The 26,380-nt window shown below is 37.3% G+C and overlaps 1 protein-coding gene across 2 annotated transcripts; it reads right to left on the bottom strand.

Moving 5' to 3' along the window:
• Window positions 1-1,588: 1,588 nt before the first annotated feature.
• On the bottom strand, window positions 1,589-24,438 carry Arl6IP1 (ADP-ribosylation factor-like 6 interacting protein 1). 2 transcript variants are annotated; one of them, XM_076202645.1, is made up of 6 exons: window positions 24,375-24,438; window positions 20,468-20,601; window positions 18,835-18,922; window positions 13,164-13,313; window positions 12,220-12,304; window positions 1,589-10,409 (listed from the first exon to the last, which is right to left on the bottom strand). In XM_076202645.1, the coding sequence occupies exons 1-6, from the start codon at window positions 24,387-24,389 to the stop codon at window positions 10,264-10,266; spliced, it is 618 nt and encodes a 205-aa protein (XP_076058760.1). In that variant the 5' UTR covers window positions 24,390-24,438; the 3' UTR covers window positions 1,589-10,263. The 2 variants fall into 2 exon arrangements, with proteins under 2 accessions (XP_076058760.1, XP_076058761.1); XM_076202646.1 differs by lacking the exons at window positions 20,468-20,601; window positions 24,375-24,438 and adding an exon at window positions 20,320-20,453.
• Window positions 24,439-26,380: the final 1,942 nt, after the last annotated feature.

Here is a 26,380-nt window from a genome sequence, read left to right as displayed (position 1 = left end):
AATGGCATTGTCTGTCGGCTCCCCAGATTGTGTGGGATAATGATTTTAGATCACATCTTCAGAGGCCTGAGGTATTTAGATGCCTAGGACGGTGCGCTGGTGACGTTTTCAGAAGCGTGTTGGTCTCGCATTCGCTTCGATGTGGGTTCGAATCCCGCACTCCTCTTCCATTCCCAGCAGTGACTGTTACCTACCCCAAGAGTCCAAGCACATAGGGCACCTACACGCCAGAAGGCGCTTAGTAGCTTCTGTTGTCAAAGCCGTCACCTATGCGTTTGGGCGGTTGGGGCAGTTATCGATATGTAAGTTAGTCAATATGATCGACGTGCTTGACGTATCACTCGGCGAAAATGGGCGCTCGCTTTTGAAAAGGACGTTCTCTAGGGTATGGTGTTTTTTGGAGCAGCAGAATTTCTATGCTCTATGAAATGTGGTACAATCTATATTTCATCACGGAACTAAACGTGGATATGGTGAAATTTTGGTGATTAAAAGAAAAACTGCTAACATTATGTAATCTGTGATACTGGTTAGCATTAACTGTTAAAGGTCAGGTCTCGTACTGTTTTGGAGATATGTGATGTTCACTGGAATTTCAATTTGTACAGGAAAGCTACCATCAGGGTTGTGGTTACCCTGTGGAGGGTACGAGGAGTGGAAATTAGTCGTTATGATGCACGTCTAGTATTACAGATCCTTCAAAGTTAAAGAGGTAGATTGTTCTTGGTTTTGGAGGGGGTGGGACTCTGTTTTCCTTACAGGGAAGTACTGCAGAGCAGGGTGGGAGTGCAGGGGCATTTTGGTTTTGGGTCTGTTGCTCGCTAAATGTTGTTATTTGGCTATTACTCTATTATCATTGTTCGTACCATGTTGTTGGTGACCATGCTAGGTGTGGCTCCCCAGCCTAGTTAGATTTAGGAAGGCTAAGTTTATGACAATTTTCCTAGCCCCTTTCCCATGTGAGGGGAGCATTGCAGATCCTAAATAGGGCTGCTCAGTCATGTAGGTTGCTGCCAAGCTCTGCTACTATCTTTTGACAGGGTCACCACTGTGTTGTGACTATCGGCTTTCTGTGATTACGATCTCCTGCACCCACCATCATTGGAGGAATTATTAACTGGGAAAATTAAGTTATCGTTAGCGGGAGAGAAGACAATGACTGAATATAGTTAATCTTTGTTGCCTCCTCATTCTTGGCACAACCGAGTGGTTAGGTTAGGTTATACGAGGTTATGAGGTGGCATTTGGTTTTCCTTACACCAGTTTTCAAATCTCGTTTCAGTCCTCCCTCCCACTTAGTAAGGTGATAGTATAAAAAGGACCTTGTAACAGAACTCAAGGCAGGTAAGTAAATCCTAAACCCCACAGATTGTGTTAAATGGGCACATTATAGTAACCTGTCAATTTATACACGCATATACCAAAGGCTTTCCCTCTCATATAAATGGACGCCAAGTCAATATACACACTCATCAGAAAGAAAAAAGTATTCTACTACCTCTTGGAAGTGAATTCAGATATCTTAGGGTAACCAAAGAACACTGCTGTAATTTTTTTGTTTCTCAAAAGGTACATGAAAACAACAAAAGAAATAATGCAAATTTAATGACGAAACATGACACAATAAGCTGGGCACAAGGTATAATCTTGGGCAATTCAACACACACACTAAAGTACTGACTAGTTGGTCAATATTGTCTACCAAAGGAAGGGGATGCTGCCTAGGATATGGGGCAGAGAATGGTAGTATAACTGCCTCAGTTCATAGCAAGTATGGTGATTGGGGTGTTTCGTTAAATGTAACTCTTATATTATCTATGTTTTCCTTTACATTAGTGTAAAATTAGCACAATGATTAAAGTCATCCCATCTACAATGACTCGTATAATATCCAGAGTAATGACACTAAACAGTAGTTGCACAAGGCTACATTTCACCAAGCACGCCAATAACCATATTTGTCATCAAAAGAGGCATATGTACACGGTCATACAATGACAAATAAATTCATCTCATTGTCAATGTAAAGGTAGGGGAGTAAAGAAAGAATTAGATGGACAGGTGGACGTAAGTGAACACAAAACTGAACTCATAAATGTGCAAACGGAGGAGGAGGAAAAGGAGGAGGTAGCAACTTAAGGAAACTCACTTTCATTTGAAGTGTGAAGGGTTTGGAAAAAGTGGCTATGTATAGGTACCTTTACAAAATACTGGTTTATAAAACTATGAAAAACATATTCTTATAAATATATACTTGTATATATATTTCTTTTTGAGTATTGACTGTGACAGGAAAAGTGTTGAAGTATGAGAAAACAAGCCAAGGAGACATAAAAGAACCAGGAAAAAGGACGATGTGTAGTAGAATTAAATTACTAGTGAAAAATTAAACTAATCAGAATACTGAGCAAAGTAAATCATAACACGATAAAAAAATAATAATAAATATTGTACGTAAGATAAACAATTTACACCTGAAAAAATAAACTGCAGTCACAATGAAAACAATGATAGTCCAGTATCCACCTGACCTACACTGGGAAGCAGCCCCTGAGCTGAATGGTGCATATACAGTAAGATGATACTTCATATCAAATACTATTACCTACAGTACAGTTGATACATACATCGCAGAAGGAACAAAGGATACGCATGAATGCAGGGCTATAAATCATCAAAAGTTTGCCACATATGTGGACTTTAAAGAATACTCCCATTCAGTTAAAGGTGACAGAAAGCTGAAGACATCATCCACTGAGCTCTGACATCTCAGAGCAGGTTCGGGTAATCCACTGAAAACACAGCACAAGGCAATGGCACTTGGGCTATACTTTATAAATATGTAGATATATTTTGATAAAAGATTTTTTCTCAACATTATATCTATGGCTGACTTTTTACAAGAATATAAGCCTATGTAAGAAGAATGCAATATATACATAAAGATCCAAGTGTTTGCTGTAACATTTTAGAGAGAAACAAGTGGAAATAGGGTGGGATAGTGTCTGTTGCCTGCTAGCCACACCTTCGTGCAGTGCTTCACCTGGACAAGTATGTCATCACTTCATACGATAAGAATTAACATGATACACACCTTCCTTAATTAACAGATGATAATTCTAGAGAAAGTGCTTACTGGTTTCAAACATTACCTTTTAACAGACAATTGGAATCGTTCAACTGGAGTATATATAAAACCTCCACATAAGACAACATGGGTGCCTTATAACCTAACCTTACCACATGCAAAGATATAAAACTCCCTTGCCTTTCTTGTCCAAATAAACACACTGATTTAGCTTTAGCAATCAAGTTGAGGGCAACTGCAAGATGTCTAAAACCAAATTTTTTCTATAATATAAACTCCAAGCACTATTCATCTGTCATAAAAAACACCAATCTCTGAAATGATCAGATAGTATATTCATATCCAGTATATTAGTACAAGATACAAGTTTCCATATCACAATATGTGAATGCACAACATATAATCATCAAAAATTGCCCTTGTGAAGTTCAAAAATACATATCATGGACATGCCAGCAACACATCAGGACATGAATCTGGTGTTACTGGAAGGCAATGCTATTTCCCAAAACAGCCCATGGGCTCACACCATACTAAGGTATAACATAATACAGCAAACTGGTCTACAATGCAAATGTAAATTCCAAAGAGCATTATCTTCCTTCTATCAAAGTAAGTCATAAATGACATTAAAAACTAAGAATGTCATAAAAATAGATCAACTGAGTCCAGTAAACAATTACGACCACTGATACAGAATCTTTAATGACTAAAACCTAATGGAGAGCAATTTTTACTATCTTCCTCTTTGAAGCTTACAACAGACCTTGATACCATTCAAAACTGTGATGACGATGTCAAGATTTGGCAATCCAAACATAGCAGAGCATGGGCAGTACATCTTGAAGAAAAATCATTCAATTTCTAAAACTAGCTTTATCATCATGTTTATACTAACTGGAGATTGGGGAGACCCCTTTTCCTTATTTTTCTCCCATGAAGAGTCATGGCATGCTTTGACTCTGCCATCCCCTTCAAGGAGGAAAGGGATATTGGTATATACATATATCATACTACTCCAAGAATACTCACTAACATCTCTACTATTCACAAAAAGGGAGGGAAATCTAACCACGAAATTAAATACATAAATCCAATACACCTCAATCCAACTAATTCACTTTAAAAAATAGAAGCCTTGATATAAAACTTACTGTACTTTTGTCTGCCACAATAATTCTCTCTTGCCAATAATTACTTCTTTAACACCATACAAGAGCAATGTTCATTTTCTATTTTTACAATAGCTACCTCATGCTGAGTCATTCCCAACATTCATTCCGTTGTACCTGATTTCAATGAGGGATTCACAATTCTGTCTTCAGTGTTCTTCATTATATCTAAAGCCTGCAGGTCTTCCACAAGAGAGACCAGAGGCAACAGATTGATTAATAATATCTCTAGGAATACACCAGCTCATAATTGAAATACTTTTCAGTATGTAAGCATATACACTGGTCCCTATACATATATGCAAGAGATGCATTCAGTAAAATTGTCACAATGTATGAATTTGCATAAAATGAATATTCAATTCAATGGAAAAATATGCACACATTCCACCACATAACTTTGCAACCTATGAAATCTTTTACATGAAAAATTACAACTTGGTAGAATTGGTTCATAGCATATCTGTGAATCTGCATATTAAGATGTTGCATATAATGAGGAACTGGCATATGTGTGTTGTTTAGTATGAACACTTGGTCAACACATTCCCTTCTCATAAAAACCAACCATGCAAGTTGTCTCCAATTTCGGTTTCCTATTCTCTAATCCTTCTATTTTCTTCTGTGCCCTTCTACTAAAATGTTCAATACACTTACTCCCTTAATGATTTTTGTATTCTTTTAAAATGTGTGTGTGTGCGCACACATGCGTATTTATCTAATTATAGTATACAGGAAAAGAGCAATGCCAACAGAAATGGCTCCTGTCAGCATACTTTGCCATTGTAATCACTGACATCACAGTTCAGGAAAATTCCAAGATGGGACTTTGGTTATGAATGTGAAAGGCAGCAAAATTTCAGGTGGCAAGGAGCTGCCCTTTCCTCTTGAAACTACATATAGATACACACACACATACACATGGCAATGTATAAACAGAACATGAACATTGCCAATAGATTTTGGAGGAAGCTTAAGAACAAACAAGATAACATGTTTTCTTGAGCTGCCTCACTGTAAACCACTTGTTATTACTGGTTTTTTTTAAGATGATAAATGACACCATCCGTGTCCAAACATTGTACTCTCTGTCGATAAAGCAATACAGAACAGGCCTTTGATCTCTGTATCTGTGTCAGTTGTATAGGGTACTACATCAAGGTCATATCTTAACTAAAAATCTAAGCCTTAAATATATTTTCCTATACAACACCAAAGTATTTTATAATCATCTTTCTTAATTTCTAAAAAATTATGGTCTGTTTATAACCTCACAACTTTCTTTTCCTATATTCCAAATTGCTGAGTAAAACCTGTCAAATATCTAATATTACAATTTTTGAGGCAAAGAAAAATGTAAGTAACCTCAGTTTGCCTGATGTAAAAAAAAAAAATAAAAAAAATAATGAAGTTTCACTGACTAGTGTCTCCATGAAATCAATAACAGTAACACCTTACAAAAAAAATAAGAGAAATTTTAGAATTATAATTTAAGAGAAGCCTTGGTGAGATTAAAAAATTAATCTACATCTTTGAAGTACCCTATGTGTGCCCAAATCACCACGACAGCTACAATCTAAGGACAACTTTTACAATGGAACAGCATGCCAACAGAAGAACTTTTGGTCAGTAATATGGTTGGCTGCAATTACAGAGTTCCCTAAAGTGACAGTGTACCCAACTCTCAAAAATTAAAGAAAAGGGGGGGAAAAGAGGAGCGAAAACAGTAAATGAATTAATAAAGAAAAATAATAATAATAATAAAATAAATAACAAATGAATAAAGAAAATAATATAAAAAAAATATATATATATATAAAAATAAATAAATAAATAAATAAATAAAAGATTGTCATGGTATATCATCTGAAAGCCAAAGAAAAATCAGACCCCTTGACTTCAACAGCTACATTAAATAAAATAAGACTTTGTAGTACTTCATTTGAAATTGTTTTCACAAATATACACAAAACAGCAATTTCATAACACTTTTCCAGTAATATATAAATACCCATAAAAACTAAATATATATCTCATAATCTATTTGCATCACTCATCCCAAAATGCACTATTCTTCTGTACTGCCTGAAATGTATTCTGAAATGCTATAAAAACAAAATGCAACATCTATAAACGAGAAATAATCAACATCGACTCGACTCTTCCCTTGTTACTTATCCTATAAAGCAAAAAGTAGAAAATTGCCATTCACCAGCGAATACATTCTGGACTCCCATAAACCACAGACAACTTTGTGACAAAATATAATTTTCATCAACATGCATCATTTTCAAACTCCAACTTGTCCCAAAGTATAAGTTCAAGCAAAACAATATCAATACTTTAATGTGCATTTATATTCTATCCCAAATGTATCAATTTACAGGGAATGAACCAAGGTACCTGCATGAGGTGGTCCTGCAAAAAGGACACCTGAAAGAGTCAATTCCCCATTGCCCATCTTCAAACCTCGTCAACTTCCTCACTTCTATCTGAAGGTGGAGCCTCAAGTGAATGGCAATTAGTCTTTGGCGTGAGCCCATGATCTCTCAATTTCAACTTTATATCTCCTCCACCTTTACACACAATGAAAGCTGACAAATAATAACTGCTCCCCTCCTACTACTTTCAGCTGGTAACGCAGAAAGTTCTACACTATTACAATACAGCCATCAGTCCCAAAAAAATTATGGGAAAACCTGAAGACTGGTGCCAGCTGTTGTGGGGCTGCAGGCTTCCAGTCAATGAAACTCAGAGCTACAAGTGAATTGATCAAGATGCACAATCCATTCCGAACATATAAAACCAAGGTTCCCCATGATTTGTAACAACTAATACCCTGGCCATTAACCCAAACACATCTTGATGTTGTTCAGTGGTGTTCAATGGTAGATTTTTCATTACAGTTGTTGTCCCTGACAGGGAGAAAAACAAGGTTCCCCCATGATTTGTAACAACCAATACCCTGGCCATTAACCCAAACATATCTTGATGTTGTTCAGTGGTGTTCAATGGTAGATTTTTCATTACAGTTGTTGTCCCTGACAGGGAGAAATTAAATTGTTGTAATTGTGAGCCTGTAACAGCTAAGTTAAACACAACAGATCTAACCAGTAAACTCAGATGCAGTCTCTAATAAACCTTATGTGATCAATAAAGCTTGCACATGAAACACTATGAAACGAGGTATGGTGCTGCTCTGAATCTCAAAAAATATATTTCTATTAATGTCCAAAAACAAATCCCATGAATTCCCTATACTCCACTTGCTTCTGTCAAAAATACAAAATAAATCAATAAAATAATAAATAAATAAAAATAAAGTATAGTAAAGTATAAGGGAACCTAACCTATTGTTCTTCCTTCATGTGGTAGTCTGTGTGTATGGCCGTGAGTACAGTGGAAATTCACTCTCCACACTCATTCTCCTCCTCCTCCTCATCTATCTTCTCATTCTCTCAAGTACCATCATCTGCTTCTTTCATTACCACTTTCCTATCTATGCACTCTTCACACTTTCTTTCCATCTTCATTCTAGTCTTGCTCTTCTTTCTGACACCTTTTCCTTGAACTCTTGTACGTCTGTCCCTCCCATTCTGTTCATGCATTCGTAAATCTCCACAAAGCCCAATTCACTTTTTCTCTAAACTCTCCCTATATCCATTTATTTTTGTCCTTGTTTAGTGCCTCATCCACTTTCCAAAAACTGCACACACACACACCCCTCAATCAGCTCATGTACAATGCTAACATTATTCCAACTAATGCTACTTCTAATATCCTCAACCTCTTTCCATACAGCAGTGCGGTTTCTACTATACTCTCAAGTGTACATATCTTTACTTATGACATTATATAACCTTTCCAAGATTTTTGTGCTACAGCTATCTTTCTGGCATTCAGCATGCTTATGCTCAACTTCAAGTTCCACTCTTCCATCTGTTGCCACATCTACTCTCAAGCATCAGACCATGGTAACCTCTTTCCGCAAGTTTTCAATCTGATTTAATGAGCACCACTCCTAAGTATGCATCCAATTCTATGAAAAATGTGCCAATTATATTGGAGCAAGCATTTAACATTTAAAACTACCGCGCCACTTATACGAAATCAGAATAAATTCTCTTGAGGAAGGGAGGGTGCCTCCCCTTTGGAATGTTGGTCCCATATCCCGGGAGGATCATATACACACCCTCATCCCATGGGAAGTTCTGCCCACTATCTGGAAGTAAACATCCAATTGGAGCACAAACCCAAATGGGGTTTCATGGACCCGAACCAGCAGTTTACGTTCATGGAAACTATTCTCCTGAATACTGGGCAATCTAAGCACATAAGCTTCTCAGGGTACATGCCTACCCTTGAGAAGTGCTGTACAAGGAAGAGAGTTTTATCCTGCTTCTTAATTATTGTGTAGCCTCTGCCCTTGTTAGCAGTTATAATCCTATCCTTGAAACATACATATCCAATCTTACGATGTCACATCTCTAACAAAGGGAAGAATACACCCTAAATTGGAAGTGCACATCATACTGACCTCTTCTATCACAAAATTTATTCTTAAACCAACCCATTAAGCACATCTTCTCTTACTAAAATTACCCTACCCATACACCATACCACCCTTTCTGAGGAAAATAAGAAAACTGGAGTAGAGTAGTTCACATCTAACCCAATGGCCATAAGCAAAGCAAACAGTAAACTAATTGTATACATATTTCTTGAGCATGAAATTGAAGCAAGTATATACTTTCAATAACAAAATCTGCAATAATCTTACATCAAAATGCAGTAAATGCCCAGGTAAGCTTCAAAGATAAAGTGATCAAGTGCAAAACCAAAGCAAATTCATTATGGAAGGAGAGTGGACAAGTTTCCCATGATTCAGATCATCATAAGTAATGCTGGTCTATCGACTTTAAAACTCCTCTCTAGATATAAAAAGCTGTGTTGAAATTCCTTTTCCATCCAACATCTTGGTTAATAAAAAGCTATAAACCTTTGCCACATTCTAGACATGAAACACTCTGTGAAAGATTTTGTGTTTTCTCTGCTACCTGCAAGTTTACAATAAGATAATGTTTACAAGTATTCTAAAGCAAAGGTATACCATGATAAACTGATGTTCCAAGGAATAGATACTGCTGCCTTGGGCTAGAATTCTCAAAAAACTTTCTGTTTGCCAAAGATGTACATTTAGTTTGCATATGCACAACCTGATGATACTACTTTCAGCTTAGATGTCAAATATTTATACCATTTAACATGTAGTGAACAGGATTCTTTTGATTAACAAACTTTAACTTCCAAAATATATCTTTTCTTCTAAACATCTTGCCATGCATGTGTCACACTAAACATTCATAACAGCCCACGTATTAGTGGTGCTACACAATTGGAAGGTGATTGCATACAGAAAGAAGAGTTGACTGTGGCTTGTACAACAGAGAACTCTAACCTTTCCATCATGTTTTGGTGACACTCACACCATTTTTTTGCTGAAGATGACAAAAGTTGAACTTGCTGGGCAGAATTGGGGTAGTTAGTTTTTGTATCTTGAGACATCTTTAATACCTATTCCTTTCTTGAATATTGGAAGTGTACCATGTGCATGTTGTTTTCATGTAATGCAGATTGGACATCATGCTTCTTATTTCTTCTTTTACTTTTCTATTGAACAACTCAAATGGAATGGAACATAATGGCACTTGTAAGCCCACTTATTCTTTGAATCCAATCTAAATATGTTTCTTTCTATATTTCTTCTGCCCTGCAATACACGTGCACATGCACTCTCAACTTCTTGCATTATATAACTTCATCAAGTTAGGGACACGGATTTTTCTCTCACATCTTGAGCTCTCTCTATGGGAAATGGCATGTAAGTTGGAGAAAAAAAAAAAAAAAATCATGAAGCAACACGGGGCAGGATATTTCTTTCTTCAAAATCTTTTTAGATTAATTCTATGGTTACCTCATCCTCCCTGTGTTACTACAGAATATCTAGTCTTTCTTTTTGGACTGTGTGGGATCTTCACTTGCACCCAATTGACCTTTGATGAATCCTGCCACTGTGCTAATGGTTGATGCAAAGTACTTGTGAAGAATCCCTGTTGCCTTAAGTCCCGGGAAAAGAACTACTGCCAAAACTGTAAAGAAGAGAAACAACAGGTGAACAAATGAACTAATTCAGCCACAAAACATACAATACACAGTAAAGTCTTGCTATACCGAACCTCATAACACCAAATTTTGTCTACATCAACACTTTTCATTAAAGTAGCAGTTGCCGACAAGACTGACGAGTTAAACACTATGTGAGGATGGAGCCTTTATTTGTATGACGTTTCGCTTATTACAGCTTTTTCAAGTGCATAGTTGTGATACACATGCTTGAATAAAGCTGTAATAAGTGAATTGTCGTACAAATAAAGGCTCCGTCTTCACATGGTGTTTAATTCGTATATCAACTACCGAGATCTACCAATCATTCGTTTGATATAACAAACATGGTCAGTATATGCAGTGCAAGGTTCAGTATGGATGACAGGAGCATGGAAAATTTAAATATCTATGAACGCAGAGTGCATACTTTTGGCTATAAAGACCAAGCCTTCCCTCCAATGAGTATGATATAGTGAGGGTTAACTATACACAAACACGACACTGGGCAACTGTGAGACACACATGTGTATACATAGTTACCTAGATGTATTTCTGAGGAAACAAGTCATATTCACTACTTTTAATTCAACTTGTACACTATCTCCTTACAAACACATTTTCCTAGCACCTACCACTACCATAATCAAACTCTCCCTAATCTCTTCCATATTCAACAAATTCTTGAAGTAATCTATCCCTCTTCCTTTTACCAACTTCCATTAACATCTGTCCGTCTGCACCCTTTGTGAATACTAGAATAGCCTTCTCCCCCGAAATCAAGTGACTGCTCACACTAAACAACTGTGAAAAAAAAAAAAAAAAAAAAAATAATAATAATAATAATAATAATAAAATAAAATAAATAAATAATACTAATATATATATATATATATAGTAAAATCAAATGGCTAAATTCTCCTATCAGAAGAGAACTTTATCATTTTAGACCTAGGATTTGATCATTATATGAAGTTCAGGCCATATATCAAAGACCTAACAGCAAAAATAAAAAAGAAAACATACTTAAATCCATTGGAAGCACTGACTTCGGACAACACACACACACACACATATATATATAATTCAGCAATATACAGTACTATTAAAATATTTATAACAACCAACCACCTATACCAAATTGGCCCAATGATGGGTATCTTCATGAGGTGGTCCCGCTACATGAACAACAAAACTTCCCAATTTCAAAACCCACTAACTCTTCATCTCCATTAGGAGGTGCAACCCCAAGAGGCTGACATTTAGTCTCTGAACTGGGCCCCAAGATCTCTGTCAACTTTTGCTGTACTTCTTACACTCTTACACCTCTATAGAGCTGACAATCAGCAACTGATCTCCTCTTCCTACAACTTTCAGCAGGTGACACGGAAACAACCCCACACTGACACAACCCAGACAACAGTCCAAAGATTCTTCCCAGAAAAATCTGTGGGAGGTTCCACGGACCATTGGCAGTCAATGTGAGGCTATGGGATTTCTCCTTACTGAAACTCTATGCCTTTTTCTTTTTGGCTACTCCCCGTGTAAGGGGGAAAAAGCCTTTGGTATATGTATGTATGTATGAAACTCAAGGCAATGATTTATTGACCTATACCACACAAAACATTTGCACAGAAATACACACACTGAGATCATTAACAAACCTTTCAAGATAGACCACCCAACTCAATACTACACCAACAACCACAAGAAATAAGTCCCACAAAAAAATAACCCTCCCACATTTGGTAAGAACCAGTGTTCCACTCTCCTCAACAGAAAAAAAAGTCTACAAACCAATGATGTAGGTGAGTAGTAGATTGTTGACTGTGTTTCCAATCCAGGCACAGAGAATTAGCATTCCAGTTACAGACACAAAGTACTGAAAAAGAAACAATGCAGTAATTAGTACTAATCTGGCCTTCACTGATAAGCCCAATGAATATCACTACTAATATAGGTCAGTCTCCCAGTTGAGTCTATGGTAGCATTCCTACTTCACACGCAAGTGACCTAAGTTCAACTGTACAGGATAGAAGTAGAGAGGCAGTGGTAGAGTGAGAGAGAAAGTGAGTGTGTGTGTATTTACCTAGTTGTATCATACAGGAAGGGAGCTATTCTTGTGGTGACCCGTCTTTGTATCTTTACGTGTGTGTGTTCCAGACTGCTCTCTGGTCTACATGTACAATGCAACCTCCGAGGGAGATTTGGGAGGAGGGGGGGTTGCCAGATTAAATATTGACATATACAAGTAGGCTGTTGCCACATTCACATTGGGAAAAAATATAACAGAAAGAGTTGGTCACATGGAGTTGAGCAACAGATGGGTGCCCCGGTCTCTTTTGTCCAAGCAGGTGTCCTGGGTGTTTCCTCGAAACACTGGCAGCTTCTATTGTTCAGTTCTGGGCATTGGATGAAAAGTCTGATCCTCAGGCCACTAGGAACAGCAGACTGTCCCTTCGGAAGATTTGGAGGACAATAGATGGTCTCTGGAGAATTAGTTTGAAGACGTTTGGAGTTCTGCTTGCTCTATATGTATGTGTGCATGTGTGTGCACACTGAACATTGAAGGTGATAACGTGTGTGTGTATTTACCTAGTTGTAATTACCTCACACACACACACACACCAATGGTCTTTTTTTTTTCCATTATAAGGGGAGCCAATTCAAAACACATACCCACAACATACATGTTAAAACTTATTTAATAGATAAATAAAAACCAATGAATCTAAACTTACTGTTCTTGGCTTGTTGGTCTTCATGGTGGTAAGTGTAGTCGTAATGCATGTGTAAATACCAAAGATATTTGCAATGGCTTTGATGATTTCTTCATATCGACGTTCATGAGCCCCTGTCCAAAAATGAGCTCCGCAGACCCAAGGAACCACCTGCATCAAATATTAAAATTCACTGAATTAAATTGACATATAAAACAGCCAATGTGGGCCTTAAATAATGCAACTAAAACAAATAATGTAAAGAGCATTGCATCTCATCCTAAAAAGGTATAATACAAAAGTATGTTCTTTGATTATATATTAAAGATTCTAAAAAATTGAGATATTGTCTGACAGCTTGCTATACTCTATCCAGATGAAATGGATGAGTTTTTCTTCTCTAATATATCAAAAGGTATGATTAACTATCTTATCTCAAAAAAGATCTGTATTTCCTGAGCAATCTGAGGCCTTGTTTTTCACTTGCAAGAGACCTCAAGCCATGTGAGTCCTTTCAAGAGGTAACTAAACTTTTCAAGATAGAAATGATTTAATCTGTTACTTCAGGTCTCTTTCTGGAGGAAACCCATGGCTCCAAGTTAATTGGCATTAGCTACCAGACTAGGCTAAATCACTCAAGGAAGAATCATTGTGCTGTTGTCTATGTAGGGCTAGAGTGGGGCAGTGCACAATGAGATGTTTAGTGTTTTCCATGTGATATTTACATCTGAGGCAGTTTGTTTCTGTGGTCCTATTACTGTCAGGTGGTGTACATCCATGTCACCTCCCAGCATGTGATGTGTGAGTTGAGTGCCCTGAGTAGGATGATGCAGCCCCATGGGATTGATGTGGTGGGTGCTATGCAACATTTGTGATGCTGTAAGTAGCTTTTTAATTTGTGTTTGGATTGTAATTATTTCAGTTATGTTGTCTGCTAGTGTTTATTTAAATTATTTTGTTTTTTAGGGGAAGGATATACTTTTGTGTATTAATGTTATGAGCCTACCTTTGTTTTGTGAGTCATCTTTTATAACTGTTGTGTTCTCAGTTTTCTATTTTCGGGTGAGGGTAATGGGCAGGGGACTGGAGATGGTTAAAGAAAATGGAGAGAAGTGAAGGATGAGCCAGTTGTTGTTTGCTGATGACACTGTGCCTGTAGCAGGATCAGAGGTGGGTTAAGGGAGTTTGTGACAGGCTTTGGAAAGGTATGCGATAGGGGAAAGTTGAAGGTAAATATGGGTAAAAGCAAGGTGATGAGATGTACATGGGTAGAGGACAGCAGTGAGTTAGAGGTAAGTCTAAAAGGAGAGAGATTGGAAGAAGTGGATAGCTTTAGGTATTTGGGGTTATGTGGCAGTAAAGGGAGGAGTGGAGGTGGAAGTAGGTTGAGAGAAGCAAGTAAATGCCTTTGGGGATTAAAAAGTGTTATGAAATATAGGCATCTGAGAATGGATACAAAGAGAAAATTGTATGAAGGGGTGATTGTGACAACGCCATTGTACGGAACAGAGCCTTAGAATTTAAGAGAGGCAGAGAGGAAGCGTTTGATGTTTGAGATGAAATGTCTGAGAAATATGGTAGGGGTTACTAGGATGGATAGAAAGAGAAATGAAGTGATGAGGAGGAGAGCAGGAGTGGAAAAGGAGATGGCAGATAGGGCTGATGAAAGATTATTAGGATGGTTTGGACACATGGAAAGAATGAGTGATGAAAGATTAGTAAAAAAAGTGTGGAAGGCAGAGGTGGAGGGAGTGAACTTGAGGGGATGACCAATGATGAGATGGATGAGCATTCTTTTCCCCCACCACAGGATTCAGCGAAATAAGAAAAAGAATATTCAGAGAAATGGTACAGGACAGTAATAAAAGTGGAAAGACAGCATAACAGAGGGACAGTCGCAGTATAATAAAGTATCCTCATTTCTCTATGAATCGAGATTTCCTCTACCATAGGCAAAATGATGTGTGGCTCTGGTCCATAAGGGCACCCCATATAGACCCTAAAGTATCAGCTGCATGGTACTGAGTAGCTTTTAACCCCACAATAACATGCAACCAATACCTCAGACAGGGAGGCTTATGTGTGAATAATATTTTGATGCAGCTTGAGGAGATTTCCTCCCATCTTCTCTTTTTCTGCACGAGGGAACAGAGGGGGGGGGGGGTTGCCGATTAAGTGAAGCAACCCTTCTGTGGATGGACTGTGTCTTGCTACATTGCTTCTGACCCAAGACAGTGAGCAGGATGACTTGTCATCCATGAGAAGCTAGGATGAGAAGAGAGAGGGGGGGAAGGGTGGTAGAGGGAAGTGGAATGGGTGGGAGTAGGTATGTGCCTTTGACTTGGCTACCTCCCTTATATGGGGGAAAAAGCTCTTGGTATACAGATAGTGTTTTAAGTTAATGTGGACTGTATCAAAGGTGAACAATTCCCATGCAAACTTTTTTCGGAGTACAGTAAACATATCAAGCAACTTCTTTTTGCGGATGGAAGATGTACTGTTACTGTAAAAGCAAATGAATGCAAGTACACTATCATGCAGGTAAACATAAATAACTAATTTGTTTTCAGAGAAGGAAGGTCAAGTTTCAAACCTGTTAGGCTTTACTCAAAAGCAATCAATGTGTTATAAGAGATAGGTGGGTGGACTTGCGTACCTGGATTTGGAGAAATTTTTTGACAAGGTACCTTTCCAAAAGGAAGTTGGATTTGTGGAGGGTGAGTCCATACCTTGGCTAGCTACCTCCCCAAAAAATCAATATGGAAATTGGAGTATACAGAAGAACTCAAAGATAGCCCCCTAAATGAACGAACATGTTCCTCAATGAGAGATTCATGAGGACAGATGTGAAGGACAGGATGTTAGTTTGAAGGAAACCAACCAGCAAAGTCCAACTGGACTCATTCTGCCACTCATAATGTTCTTGATACATGTTAACATAATGGATGGAACACATAATTATACAAAGGATTACAAAGGCGGAGCATGCCGACAGGAGACCTTTTGATCCATATCTAGGTCGGATATAAAAAAAAAAAAAAAAAAAAAAAAAAAAAAAAAAAATATTAACCCCTTCCATACGGTGCCGCACACGTAGGCGTCATGGGGAGCGAGTGTATTCGCGAGGCTGCCATATCGGCGTCTTGATTATATATATTGTAGTCGCCCCTCCATAATGACATTCTTTCTAATTCTTTTGTAATCGCATTTTCTATGGTTATCAGAATTCAAGTGTGAATAGATAACGAAAAATATAAGCGGTGACTATATTTTACGATGCGAGTATTATTACGACACGTCGTACGGCTGGCATTGGCTGCTGCCACCGAGATCTAAGTCCATGACGCCTACGTGTGCGGCACCGTATGGAAGGGGTTAATAATAAATTAAAACTATAATAATGTAAAAATAACAAATAAAATACATAAATAAATGCATAGGTATAGTTGAATAACAAACAAAAAGGTAAATAGTAAATGATTATAAATTGACATATAACTAATAATAAATGAAAATCAGACAGACAAATTATAACAAAACAAAAACAAATAATATAACATAAATTATAATCATTACAGCATCTTACTTAGATATTTATCTAAATGATTCTTAAAGCTTCGAACTGAACTACATTGCACTACCTGTGCAGGAAGTTTATTCCATTCATTAACTACACGGTTGGCAAAGTTGTTTCTACCTACTTCCAAATTGAATCTATTTCCGGACAGTTTGAGACCATTGTTTCTTGTCTGATTCTCATTCAATGTGAAAATTTGGTCACTTTTGATGTTGTCAATTCCCTTTAAAATCTTAAAGATCTGTATCAAGTCACCTCTGAGTCTACGCTTTTTTAGGGAAAACAGATTCATGTGCTTAAGTCGATTTTCGTATGATTTACTTTTGATATTTGGAATCAGTTTTGTGGCTCGCCGTTGTACTTTTTCCAGTCTGTCAATGTCTTTAATGAGATTCGGTGACCATACGGAAACAGCATATTCCAAATGTGGACGAACTAACGATTTATATAGCTTGTTAATGAGTGATGGACTTTTGAAATCAAAAGATCGCGCAATCAATCCCAGAATCTTATTTGCTTTCTCAGAGGCTGAAATACACTGCTTGGATGATTTGAGGTCGTTACTGACAATTACGCCGAGATCTTTTTCACTATCCACTTTTGTTAACGAATTCACTTTTGTTAACGAATTCATTTGCTAATGGTACCAAGATCACAAAGAGAGCAAAGATTAGACAAGATAGCAAAATGTTACAGGAAGACCTAGATAGGAGAGACCAATGACAGGTACCTGCTTGTGGTGGTCCTGTAAGACAAACAGTAGAGAAAATCATCTTGTAGCCCATTTTCAAAACCAGTCAACCCCCTCACCTCCATCCAAATTTGAAGTACTGAGGAGCTGACAATTAATCTCTAACCTGGGCCATGGGTCTATATTTCTTCTGCCTTTTTACATATGGAGGGCTGGCAACCAACAATTGCTCCCCCTTCTCTTCTACTTCCTTTAAATGATGATACAGAAAGTCAGAAACAGTCCTATAGTAATACAACACGGACAACAGTCTAAACTTTCTTTCCAGAGATCAATGTGGGGGGGAGGGGGGGGTCTATTTCCAACCACTGTAGAGCTGTGTGTTTCCAATCTGTGAAACTCAAGTGAAGTTATTATCATTATTGTGGCTGGCACTGGTCCTAAGCCCCTCCCTTTGGCCACAGTATCTTCAAAGACACTTCCCTCCACTCCACCACACAATCCTATCTCATCACTTGCCAGCAGTGCCACTACTTCCTTTCCCTTATTGCTCCTGACATCCTCCACACCAAACTTATCAAACTTAAAGGTCAAGTGAGATTTTAGATTTCTTTTATTTCATGGATGAAAATATAACTTAGAAGTTAAAACACTAAAATGCATGTTTCTTGCATTTTAGTCTTGATTTTATCCAATTAGCATGATCTTAAAAATGCCTGGTAGCAGACAAACTTTTCAATGTCATAGTTACATTTTCCATTGCTAGGGCAACTGATGATGTCAGTACTGCCAGTGTGCAGCAACCAACACGATGGGATTTCACATCGGGTGAAGAAGATTTATTGGATTTGGATACCCTCTCGTGTTCCAGTGTGGGTACGGTACAAGGATACATGAACAAACCAATTCGGATATCCAAATAAAACTCAACTGACGAAGAACATGTCAAGAGTGAGGAATCTTCAGAGGATGAATGTTCAGTTTGATCTATGGAGACAATGTGACTGGACCTAACTAGTATAGCTTTTTCCCGTCTATTACAATGAGATAAACAAAAACAGGGATAACCATGCAAAGGAGAAGTGGCATCTCACATATTTGAAGGGTTTAAAATAACCAATGGTCAGACTTGTTACTTGGCTACCTCCCTTGTAAGGGGGAAAAAGCCCTTGGTATACAGTATAGATATTGATAGATACGTTTTCTACTACTAAATTCAACAAGGGAGGTTACAATAAATCATGTCTTTTCCTACAAAACTTGTTTAGGTACATACACAAGGAAAGGGCAAAGGTGACACTTGTTCCTTCACAAGCTCTGGAGTGGGTAGAGATGAGTGTAACATGCATACAACGTTTCAAGTTTGCATGCTTCCTACACAACCACCAATGTTACAACTACTTCAAATAATTAGATAAATTCACCTGTGGCACAAGGAAGTCAGCAAGGGTGATGATGATACCAAGAATAGAAAACAGGGTGAGCATACTTGGTTCCACATACCAAATGAACCTGCAAAAGAAAGATAAATGCATTAAGTATTCAATATTACTACAGACTACACCTGTAAGGTGAAATTCATAAAAAGGAAAGGTGAAAACATGGTACAATTCTGCATGTGACATTCACAGATGAATCTGGCAGAATGGAAATACACAAGATGGAAGGGAAACTATTGATGTTTGAAGTACACAGTAGGCTGGAAGGTCAAGAGTATGTGCATTTACATGAGTAAACTGGAAAAAGTGGTTCAACAGAGGCATGACTTGTAAGAGTGCACAATGAATCCTAGACTATCAAACTGTTTGCCACACATTACAAGAGCCAAGTTGTTGTTGTTGTTGTTGTTGTTGTTGTTGTTGTTGTTGTTGTTGTTGTTGTTGTTGTTGTTGTTGTTGTTGTTGTTGTTGTTGTTGTTGTTGTTGTTGTTGTTGTTGTTGTTGTTGTTGTTGTTGTTGTTGTTGTTGTTGAAGAAGAAGAAGAAGAAGAAGAAGAAGAAGAAGAAGAAGAAGAAGAAGAAGAAGAAGAAGAAGAAGAAGAAGAAGAAGAAGAACTCAATTAGCAAACTAATATAATGATAGTGTTTCAATGCATAGTACTTGTTCATACCAACTATAAATCTTTTTTTTTTTCATTGTTCACAGTGCGCTTGAGGCTGTGGACTACGTGGAACCCAAACCAATAGAATGACTGTTGTCTCTACTAATATTACTATTATTTGTATCTTGTTTTCCTTCAAACAAGTCTTGTGGCATCCAGAAAGCCAGACTGACTTGACTCAAAGATCACTGAGTAACAGATCTTTTTGAGAAGAAACTTCAGACTCTTGTGCGTTGTATCAATGTAAGACCCTTTCTGTCACTAGCAAAAAATACTAAGAGGAAGGGAGCAGTTGCTGCTTATCAGCTCTTCTTATATGAAAAGGTGAAAGTAATATAGTTAATGTGTGAAGACAGAATGAGTGGTAGGGTGGTGAGTTTAAATATCAAGAATCCGTTGAAATTATATTTCTGACATTTCGTTCAACTAGGACTTATTCACACTGAAGAAGTCCTAGTTGGACGAAACGTCAGAAATAAAACTTCAGCAGATTCTTGGCATTTAAACTCACCACCCTACCACTCATAATACAGTTAAAGTTGTTAGAGAGAGATACTGGGCTCAGCCAAAAGCAATTGCAAAATCATCGACAGATTCTGAAAATGGTCAGCAGAATGATAATTCTCTTCTGCCCATCTTCCAGACCACCATAAGTAAGTACCCATCATGAATCTTCAGAAAACCTTCATTCTTAAATGACTAATCAATTATCTCGTTAATTATACATTCTATTGAAAACCTTATCCAATTCACTTGCAACATATTCTATTTTTGTAAAGTCTAATTATGTCCAATACAGTTCTTCTTACCCATTATTGGTCCTCGGGAAACCTTCTTTTTCAGATAGTTCATCAATTATCTGATCTATTATACATTTAACTGAAAATCTGATCAAATTCACTTGCAACATATTCTATTCATGCAAAGCCTAATCATGTCCAATAAATTTCTTCTTACAAGAAGAGCAGAGATGTGAATGAGATTGAAATTGCTGGGTAGTACTGCTTGTCCCAAACTAGTATGGAATTCACGCCCACCAACACTTCTCGCCACCCCTCCAGCTCCCGGCTGAGGCTCTTTACGCGTCGCTCCTGGAAAGTAAGGACCGAAATTAATATTCAAGACATAACCAAGAACCATGACTATTTGGTGATTACCTTACATTGTACAATACATTAGGTGAATTAAATATGATACTGTATGACACAGCTATTACTATGTACACCCAAACCCTGCTATTCACTAATTTGCTACTTGCAGATTAATTATTCACATATTTCCAGAAACTGCATAGTAGCAGCTCCTTCCCACCACAATCAAGGAGTAACATCACATTAATGCTTTCTACTGTGCCCCCCCACTCCCCAAACATAGCATCAATCTGATTTGCACCATCCACCTGCTCAGCATGCTTCCCATTCTCTCTATTCTTGCTCTATTTGCTGTTATATGTGAACTAATTCTGGAAATATCTGTGAGGCATGTGATTTCTGAGTGAACAAGAGTTATGTACATATCCTGTGGCCCATTTGAAGAAAGAAAGAAAGAAAAAAAAAAAAAAAAAGAGAGAGAGATAACCGTGAATGCAGGGGAGACCCCAACAAATATTTACAGCTTTCGACTATTCACAGCGTTTTCATTACCCTAACTGATATGAATGGCGGGGTTCACTTGTAACCCAAAACTATGTTCAATCCTCTTAATCTGCCAAACACTAAAATACTCACTCAGAGGACTGGTATAGTTAGTTCTAATTAACTTGATCAATATCATCTTGGGTAATGTGAGGGCAAGTATATGGGGGTGACATGTACAGTAGCTCCTGAGAAAAAAAAACTCTCACTCATATGATGACATCACACACTGAGAAAAGAAATCAAGATGACCCACAACACTGCCATTTTGAGTTGGTGCCTGCTCTCTCGCTGTATGCTGTACATACATATACCAAAGGCTTTTTCCCCCTTACACGGGAGGTAGGCAAAAGAAACTGACATAGAAACCACTCCCACCCATTCCATCCCCTACATACTCCACTCCCCTCCCCTCTGTGATTGTGTTGTGATTCGTTAGCTATTAATTTGAATAGCGAGAATAGCCATGCTAACATGGTTTTGAGTGAAAAGGGGCCAAACAAATGAATATAGCTCCTTGAGGTATGAAGGAAAAATTTTTGTACGAGGGCAACTTATACAGGTGAATTTTGGATGTGCCTTTTTTTATTATTATTAAGTGTTTACTTGTTGAGATAATGATGAATTAATATACCACTTGGAAATTAGTGCCTGAGAAATCAGTAATTTTTTTATCTGTCATTTTGACACATTTCTACCATGTTTTTATACATTTTAAAGCATTATCAGTTGATTTGAACATTTACAAGTTTGGAAGTGTCGTTTTCTAGTACACAGGGTTGTTAATTTATTCATATGATTTTCATTTTCAATTCAGTGTGGCAGGTTGATCAGGTTTTTATATTTTGTTTTAATTTCTTTGATTTATCAAAATAAGTATTGTTAAGTTCAATGAAATTACAATTTAGATGCAATATGAGGTGTCAATGAAATTCTTCATGTCACACCACACCTACAGCTCACTCCACATAGGGTGCAACATGTACAAAATTAAAAGTATTTTCAAATCCTCAAAAAACATACTTGCCCTAACTGGGAAACCTTGAGGTGGATGACATACTTGGCTAAATAATTGATGATGAATTTTAAGAGATATTTCTCCACTAATAGTATGACTCGCCTCCACATTACTCTACACACTGAGGATCAACTGTAGAATTTCTTCCCCGTGTGTGTGCTGATCAATGGGAGTCTGGGACACTCCACCGTCACTCTGCGCCATCACTCAGGTATACACTGTTGCTCAGATCATGGTAACATTTATTGCCTAACCTAACCATTAATGCTCCCAAACCATAAATTGAGTAATAAAAAAACATTGCCATGACCCGAGTGCCAGCAGAGTTATGGAAGGAGTATGTGGGGTGAGTGTGGATTTATGCCTTTGACTTTGGCTACTTCTCTTGTAAGGGGGAAAAAGCCATTTGCATATGTATATAGCATCTAATTTTCTAATGCTATATTGCATAGCTGTACACTTCTAGAAATATACCAATACAATAAAATTATCTACAATCCCTTATATAATTAAACTAAGGTAATTTGAACACTTAGTGATAAAACTGATTGAACTTGAGGGTATAAAACACAATCATAGTTTTCTTGCTGATGTGAACAAAAATTATATTTACTTCTATCAGATAGCATTTATCTTACTTGATTTCCCAACTCATACACCAACATGTTTCTGTTAGATTGGGGAAAGGGATGAGGGATGGGAGAAGATGTATAAGTGATTTCTAACAGAAACAAACATTGATTACTTAACATCAGCAAGAAAATCATGGACTACTTTGATAAATCTTTAGAAGTTCACACATACATGATATAGCAATAGGAAATTAGTTATCAATTTCGTAAATTATAATACATCATAATACCATTTTTCTTGACAAATATCAATAACAAAAAGTTGATATAACCGATTTATGAACGAATGATTTCAAAGCAGTTGAATATGCCATGTTTGTTTTGATAGATGCCGAGGTTGACGAAATGAAAGGATGATAAATTTGTCTACTCTAACCTAACCTAACCTGAATTTAGTAATTCAGTACCCCTAATTCTAAAGATCATCTGGGTCATTGTTGTCATCACTGATGCTGACGGCCTGATTATTATTGTACCTTGGGATTAACAGATGACAGCAGAACCCTGTGTTCTCTCATAATGTCCAAGGAAGTCCTATTGTCTTTGTAACAGCGCTTATTAACATCACCTGGAGTCGGAGAACACCCGGTGTACAATGTGAAAGCCATCGTCTGACAGTGCACTGGACAGACAAACATGGTGTCTTGATCCTATTCACGCAGCTTCGCTTGGTAGTATATTTGCTTTTAGCAAGGATTTGTTTATTTCCGACAAGAAAAACGTAAATTACATTGATGCATTACAATTTATAAGATTGATAATCAATTTTCTCAGGCTATATTGCGTTGTTGTGCACTTCTAAAAAATACCATTATTTGTTCTTTTAATAAAAGTCTGTAAGACAAACACCTAATTTTTGCCTCTTTTCATGCCCACTACTATCAGGTGTATACCGTTAATACCTATTAATCTCTACGATTACCCTAAGTCATTAATCATGGCTAAGTGTTGCCTATAACTGTATTTCCTATTTTTTTTTTTGCTGAGGAGCTATTCAACTGTCATACTTTTAATATTTAGTCACCATTGCAAACTTTAACTTCACATCAACTCTGCTATGCATAGATGATAGCTGTCTGTTCAATGGCAATGCATATCATGTATCATCCATCTGACAAATCTAAGATACTTCTACACGTATTGCAGTATCAGTTCGCACTGGTAAATGGGTTATTCTCAATTTTATTTCTAGTCTCACAAACAGCTATGAAGATAGATAAACATTCGACGATGAATACCATAAATGGCCACATACTCGAGTCGAGACGTTGGATACAAGGTAATAATTCCTAGTCCATTCAGAACATAAACAGGGGAGACAGTCTCAATACTATTTACATGTCAATCTTATCACAATGGTTATATAAGCACAACTAAGGAATGCAATATCAAATAATTAATATAAGACTGCTTTGCATCTATTTTAAACTCTGTTGCCTTCCATAATCAAACCTCAATAATTCACGTTCTCAAACAAATTATAATAATTACAGTGTTACACTCGGGTACTTATCCGTTGTACCAGACTGTAATTTTGTGAAAATACACCTTAAAAACACATCACTTAAATTTATTCTTACCTGATCTTGCGTCATATTTGGTGCACTACGTCTAGCTTTGTTTACAACAAATATCAACTGTCGTTTTCTTCAATTCTCGGATGTTAAAAGGAGGTCCATGTATAAAAGAAACTTTTTGTTCTAAAGTATAACATTATGATATAAGTTTTTATATTAATATGTATAAAATATTACTGGTTACTATTTTATAATTAAACATAGATATATATATTGTGTAAGAAGTAGTCAAATCTTACTTCAAGATCTTCTTTGGTCATCCTACTTCTAGCACAAAAAATAACAGAAAACGTTCAGGCACACCCAGAAGACATGAAATATATTGATTGGTTATATATCAAAAGGTAGGGCTTAGATTCTTTCGCTAATATTACTCTTATAAATCAATAAATGTGTTCCATACATAATATCATATACCAAGTGCATTGAACATTCCATTTCCAGTGGTTGTGACGTAATAGAATACTGTCACAATTTCATTTCCCAGAGGGCAGAGTGTACAAGGCATCCGATTTCAAATCTGAGTATTTATTTTCTGATCTCCCACAAAGATATAAGTATCCATCCAGGAGGGACATTTACTTCTTATTTTCCATCGTCCTAACACGATAGTGTTGTGTATGATTAAAATATATTTTGTTTACATTTTCAACCATTTTTTTCTTGGCTATTTTAATTGAAACAAGAAAGGCGAAATTTAAATAAGTTAGAATATGATGGGGATTACGAAGATGGATAGGCTGAGAAATGAGAAAAGCAAGGGTGGAAAGGGAGTTAGGAAATATGGCTAATGAAAGACTACTGGGATGGTTTGGGCACATGGAAAGAATGGGTGATGTCATGTTAATTGGTGTTTAAAAGTTATTAGTAATAAACTGATGCTTAGTTCAAATTGCAATAATTTATATTCCAGGAGCGAATAAGAATATGACAGAAAACATATAATTCGATTTATTTAGGTTTATGGTTATTTACATGAATGTTAAATACACAAATTATTTATAAAGCTGATTGAAAGATTCACGATGCTTATTTTAAAGCCAACACAAGATAAAACGGGCTAAAGATAAAAAGTCCAGCCACCACGCAAACAAGTACAAAAAGTGACACGTACAACACAAACACGGAAAATCCATGTCTATATGGTTAAAGCACCCCCCCAAAAAAAAATGCATACATACATATACCAAAAGCCTTTTTTTTTCTCTCCTTTAGAAGGGAGATAGCCAGAGGGCAAAGGCATAAAAACCACTCCCACCATTCCATCCCAAACATACTCCACTCCCCTTCACCCCCTTCCCTCTGTAACATTACGAGAACGTTACTTGGACTATGGTGCCGATGAAGTGAATGAAGCGAAGTGAGTTTGATGGTTTTATTCTGGTTAGTGCGAGTGTCGACCTAGGCTGGGTCGGGCGGTCGGGCTCCGAGGCGACCCGACTGGAAAGTTGACCGCGTGAGCCTTGGGACGAGCACCGCTGAGTTATAAGTACTATAGAGACTGCCTCTGAAGACCAAAATCTGGCTCCTTGTATACACAGTCAATGTACGCAAAAGTAGCAAAAGAACCAGCCTCACCGAAACATGGCTCGCCAAGGTTGTGCTTTCATGAGGATACAAATGCCTGTAGTACAGGCGTAATAAGGACTTAATCTACACAGTAGTGTAAGACCGAAGGGCAGCTGTTTCTACACAACGTATAATTTCCTTGTCCATCCCATTTCTGCAGCGACGATACTATAAGCCAAAATGTCGCCTAGACGCACATGTGGGGGACTGTTCACCACACCTCCCTCTTATCTTGGCACCTCCTGGATGACTGGTCATCCCTGCATCTCGCCTACTGCCCTGGGTCAGAAGCATATCCACAACACATCCACAGCAAGGCCGCTTCATCAAATTGACGTTGACCTTAAACTAAAATACATAAAATGGGGGTTTGCTTAAAGACAAGCCTCCTTGAATCCACACCATACTTAAAACTAACAAAAATAAGCAAATATATATAT

This window comes from Oratosquilla oratoria, chromosome 19, assembly GCF_046742065.1.
Source record: "Oratosquilla oratoria isolate Oo_2021 chromosome 19, ASM4674206v1, whole genome shotgun sequence".
NCBI classification, from domain to species: Eukaryota; Metazoa; Arthropoda; class Malacostraca; order Stomatopoda; family Squillidae; genus Oratosquilla; species Oratosquilla oratoria.
This window is presented reverse-complemented; position numbering and strand designations above follow the sequence as displayed.

Bases quoted from the DNA above. Each gene is read 5' to 3' on its own strand.
- Arl6IP1 (XM_076202645.1), bottom strand. The intron at 18,923-20,467 runs GTAAGAAGAAAT...TTTCTTTTGCAG, and splicing joins TTCACATCTCTGCTCTTCTT to GTTCATTTGGTATGTGGAAC. The intron at 10,410-12,219 runs GTTTGTAGACTT...TCTTCTTTACAG, and splicing joins ACTACTCACCTACATCATTG to TTTTGGCAGTAGTTCTTTTC.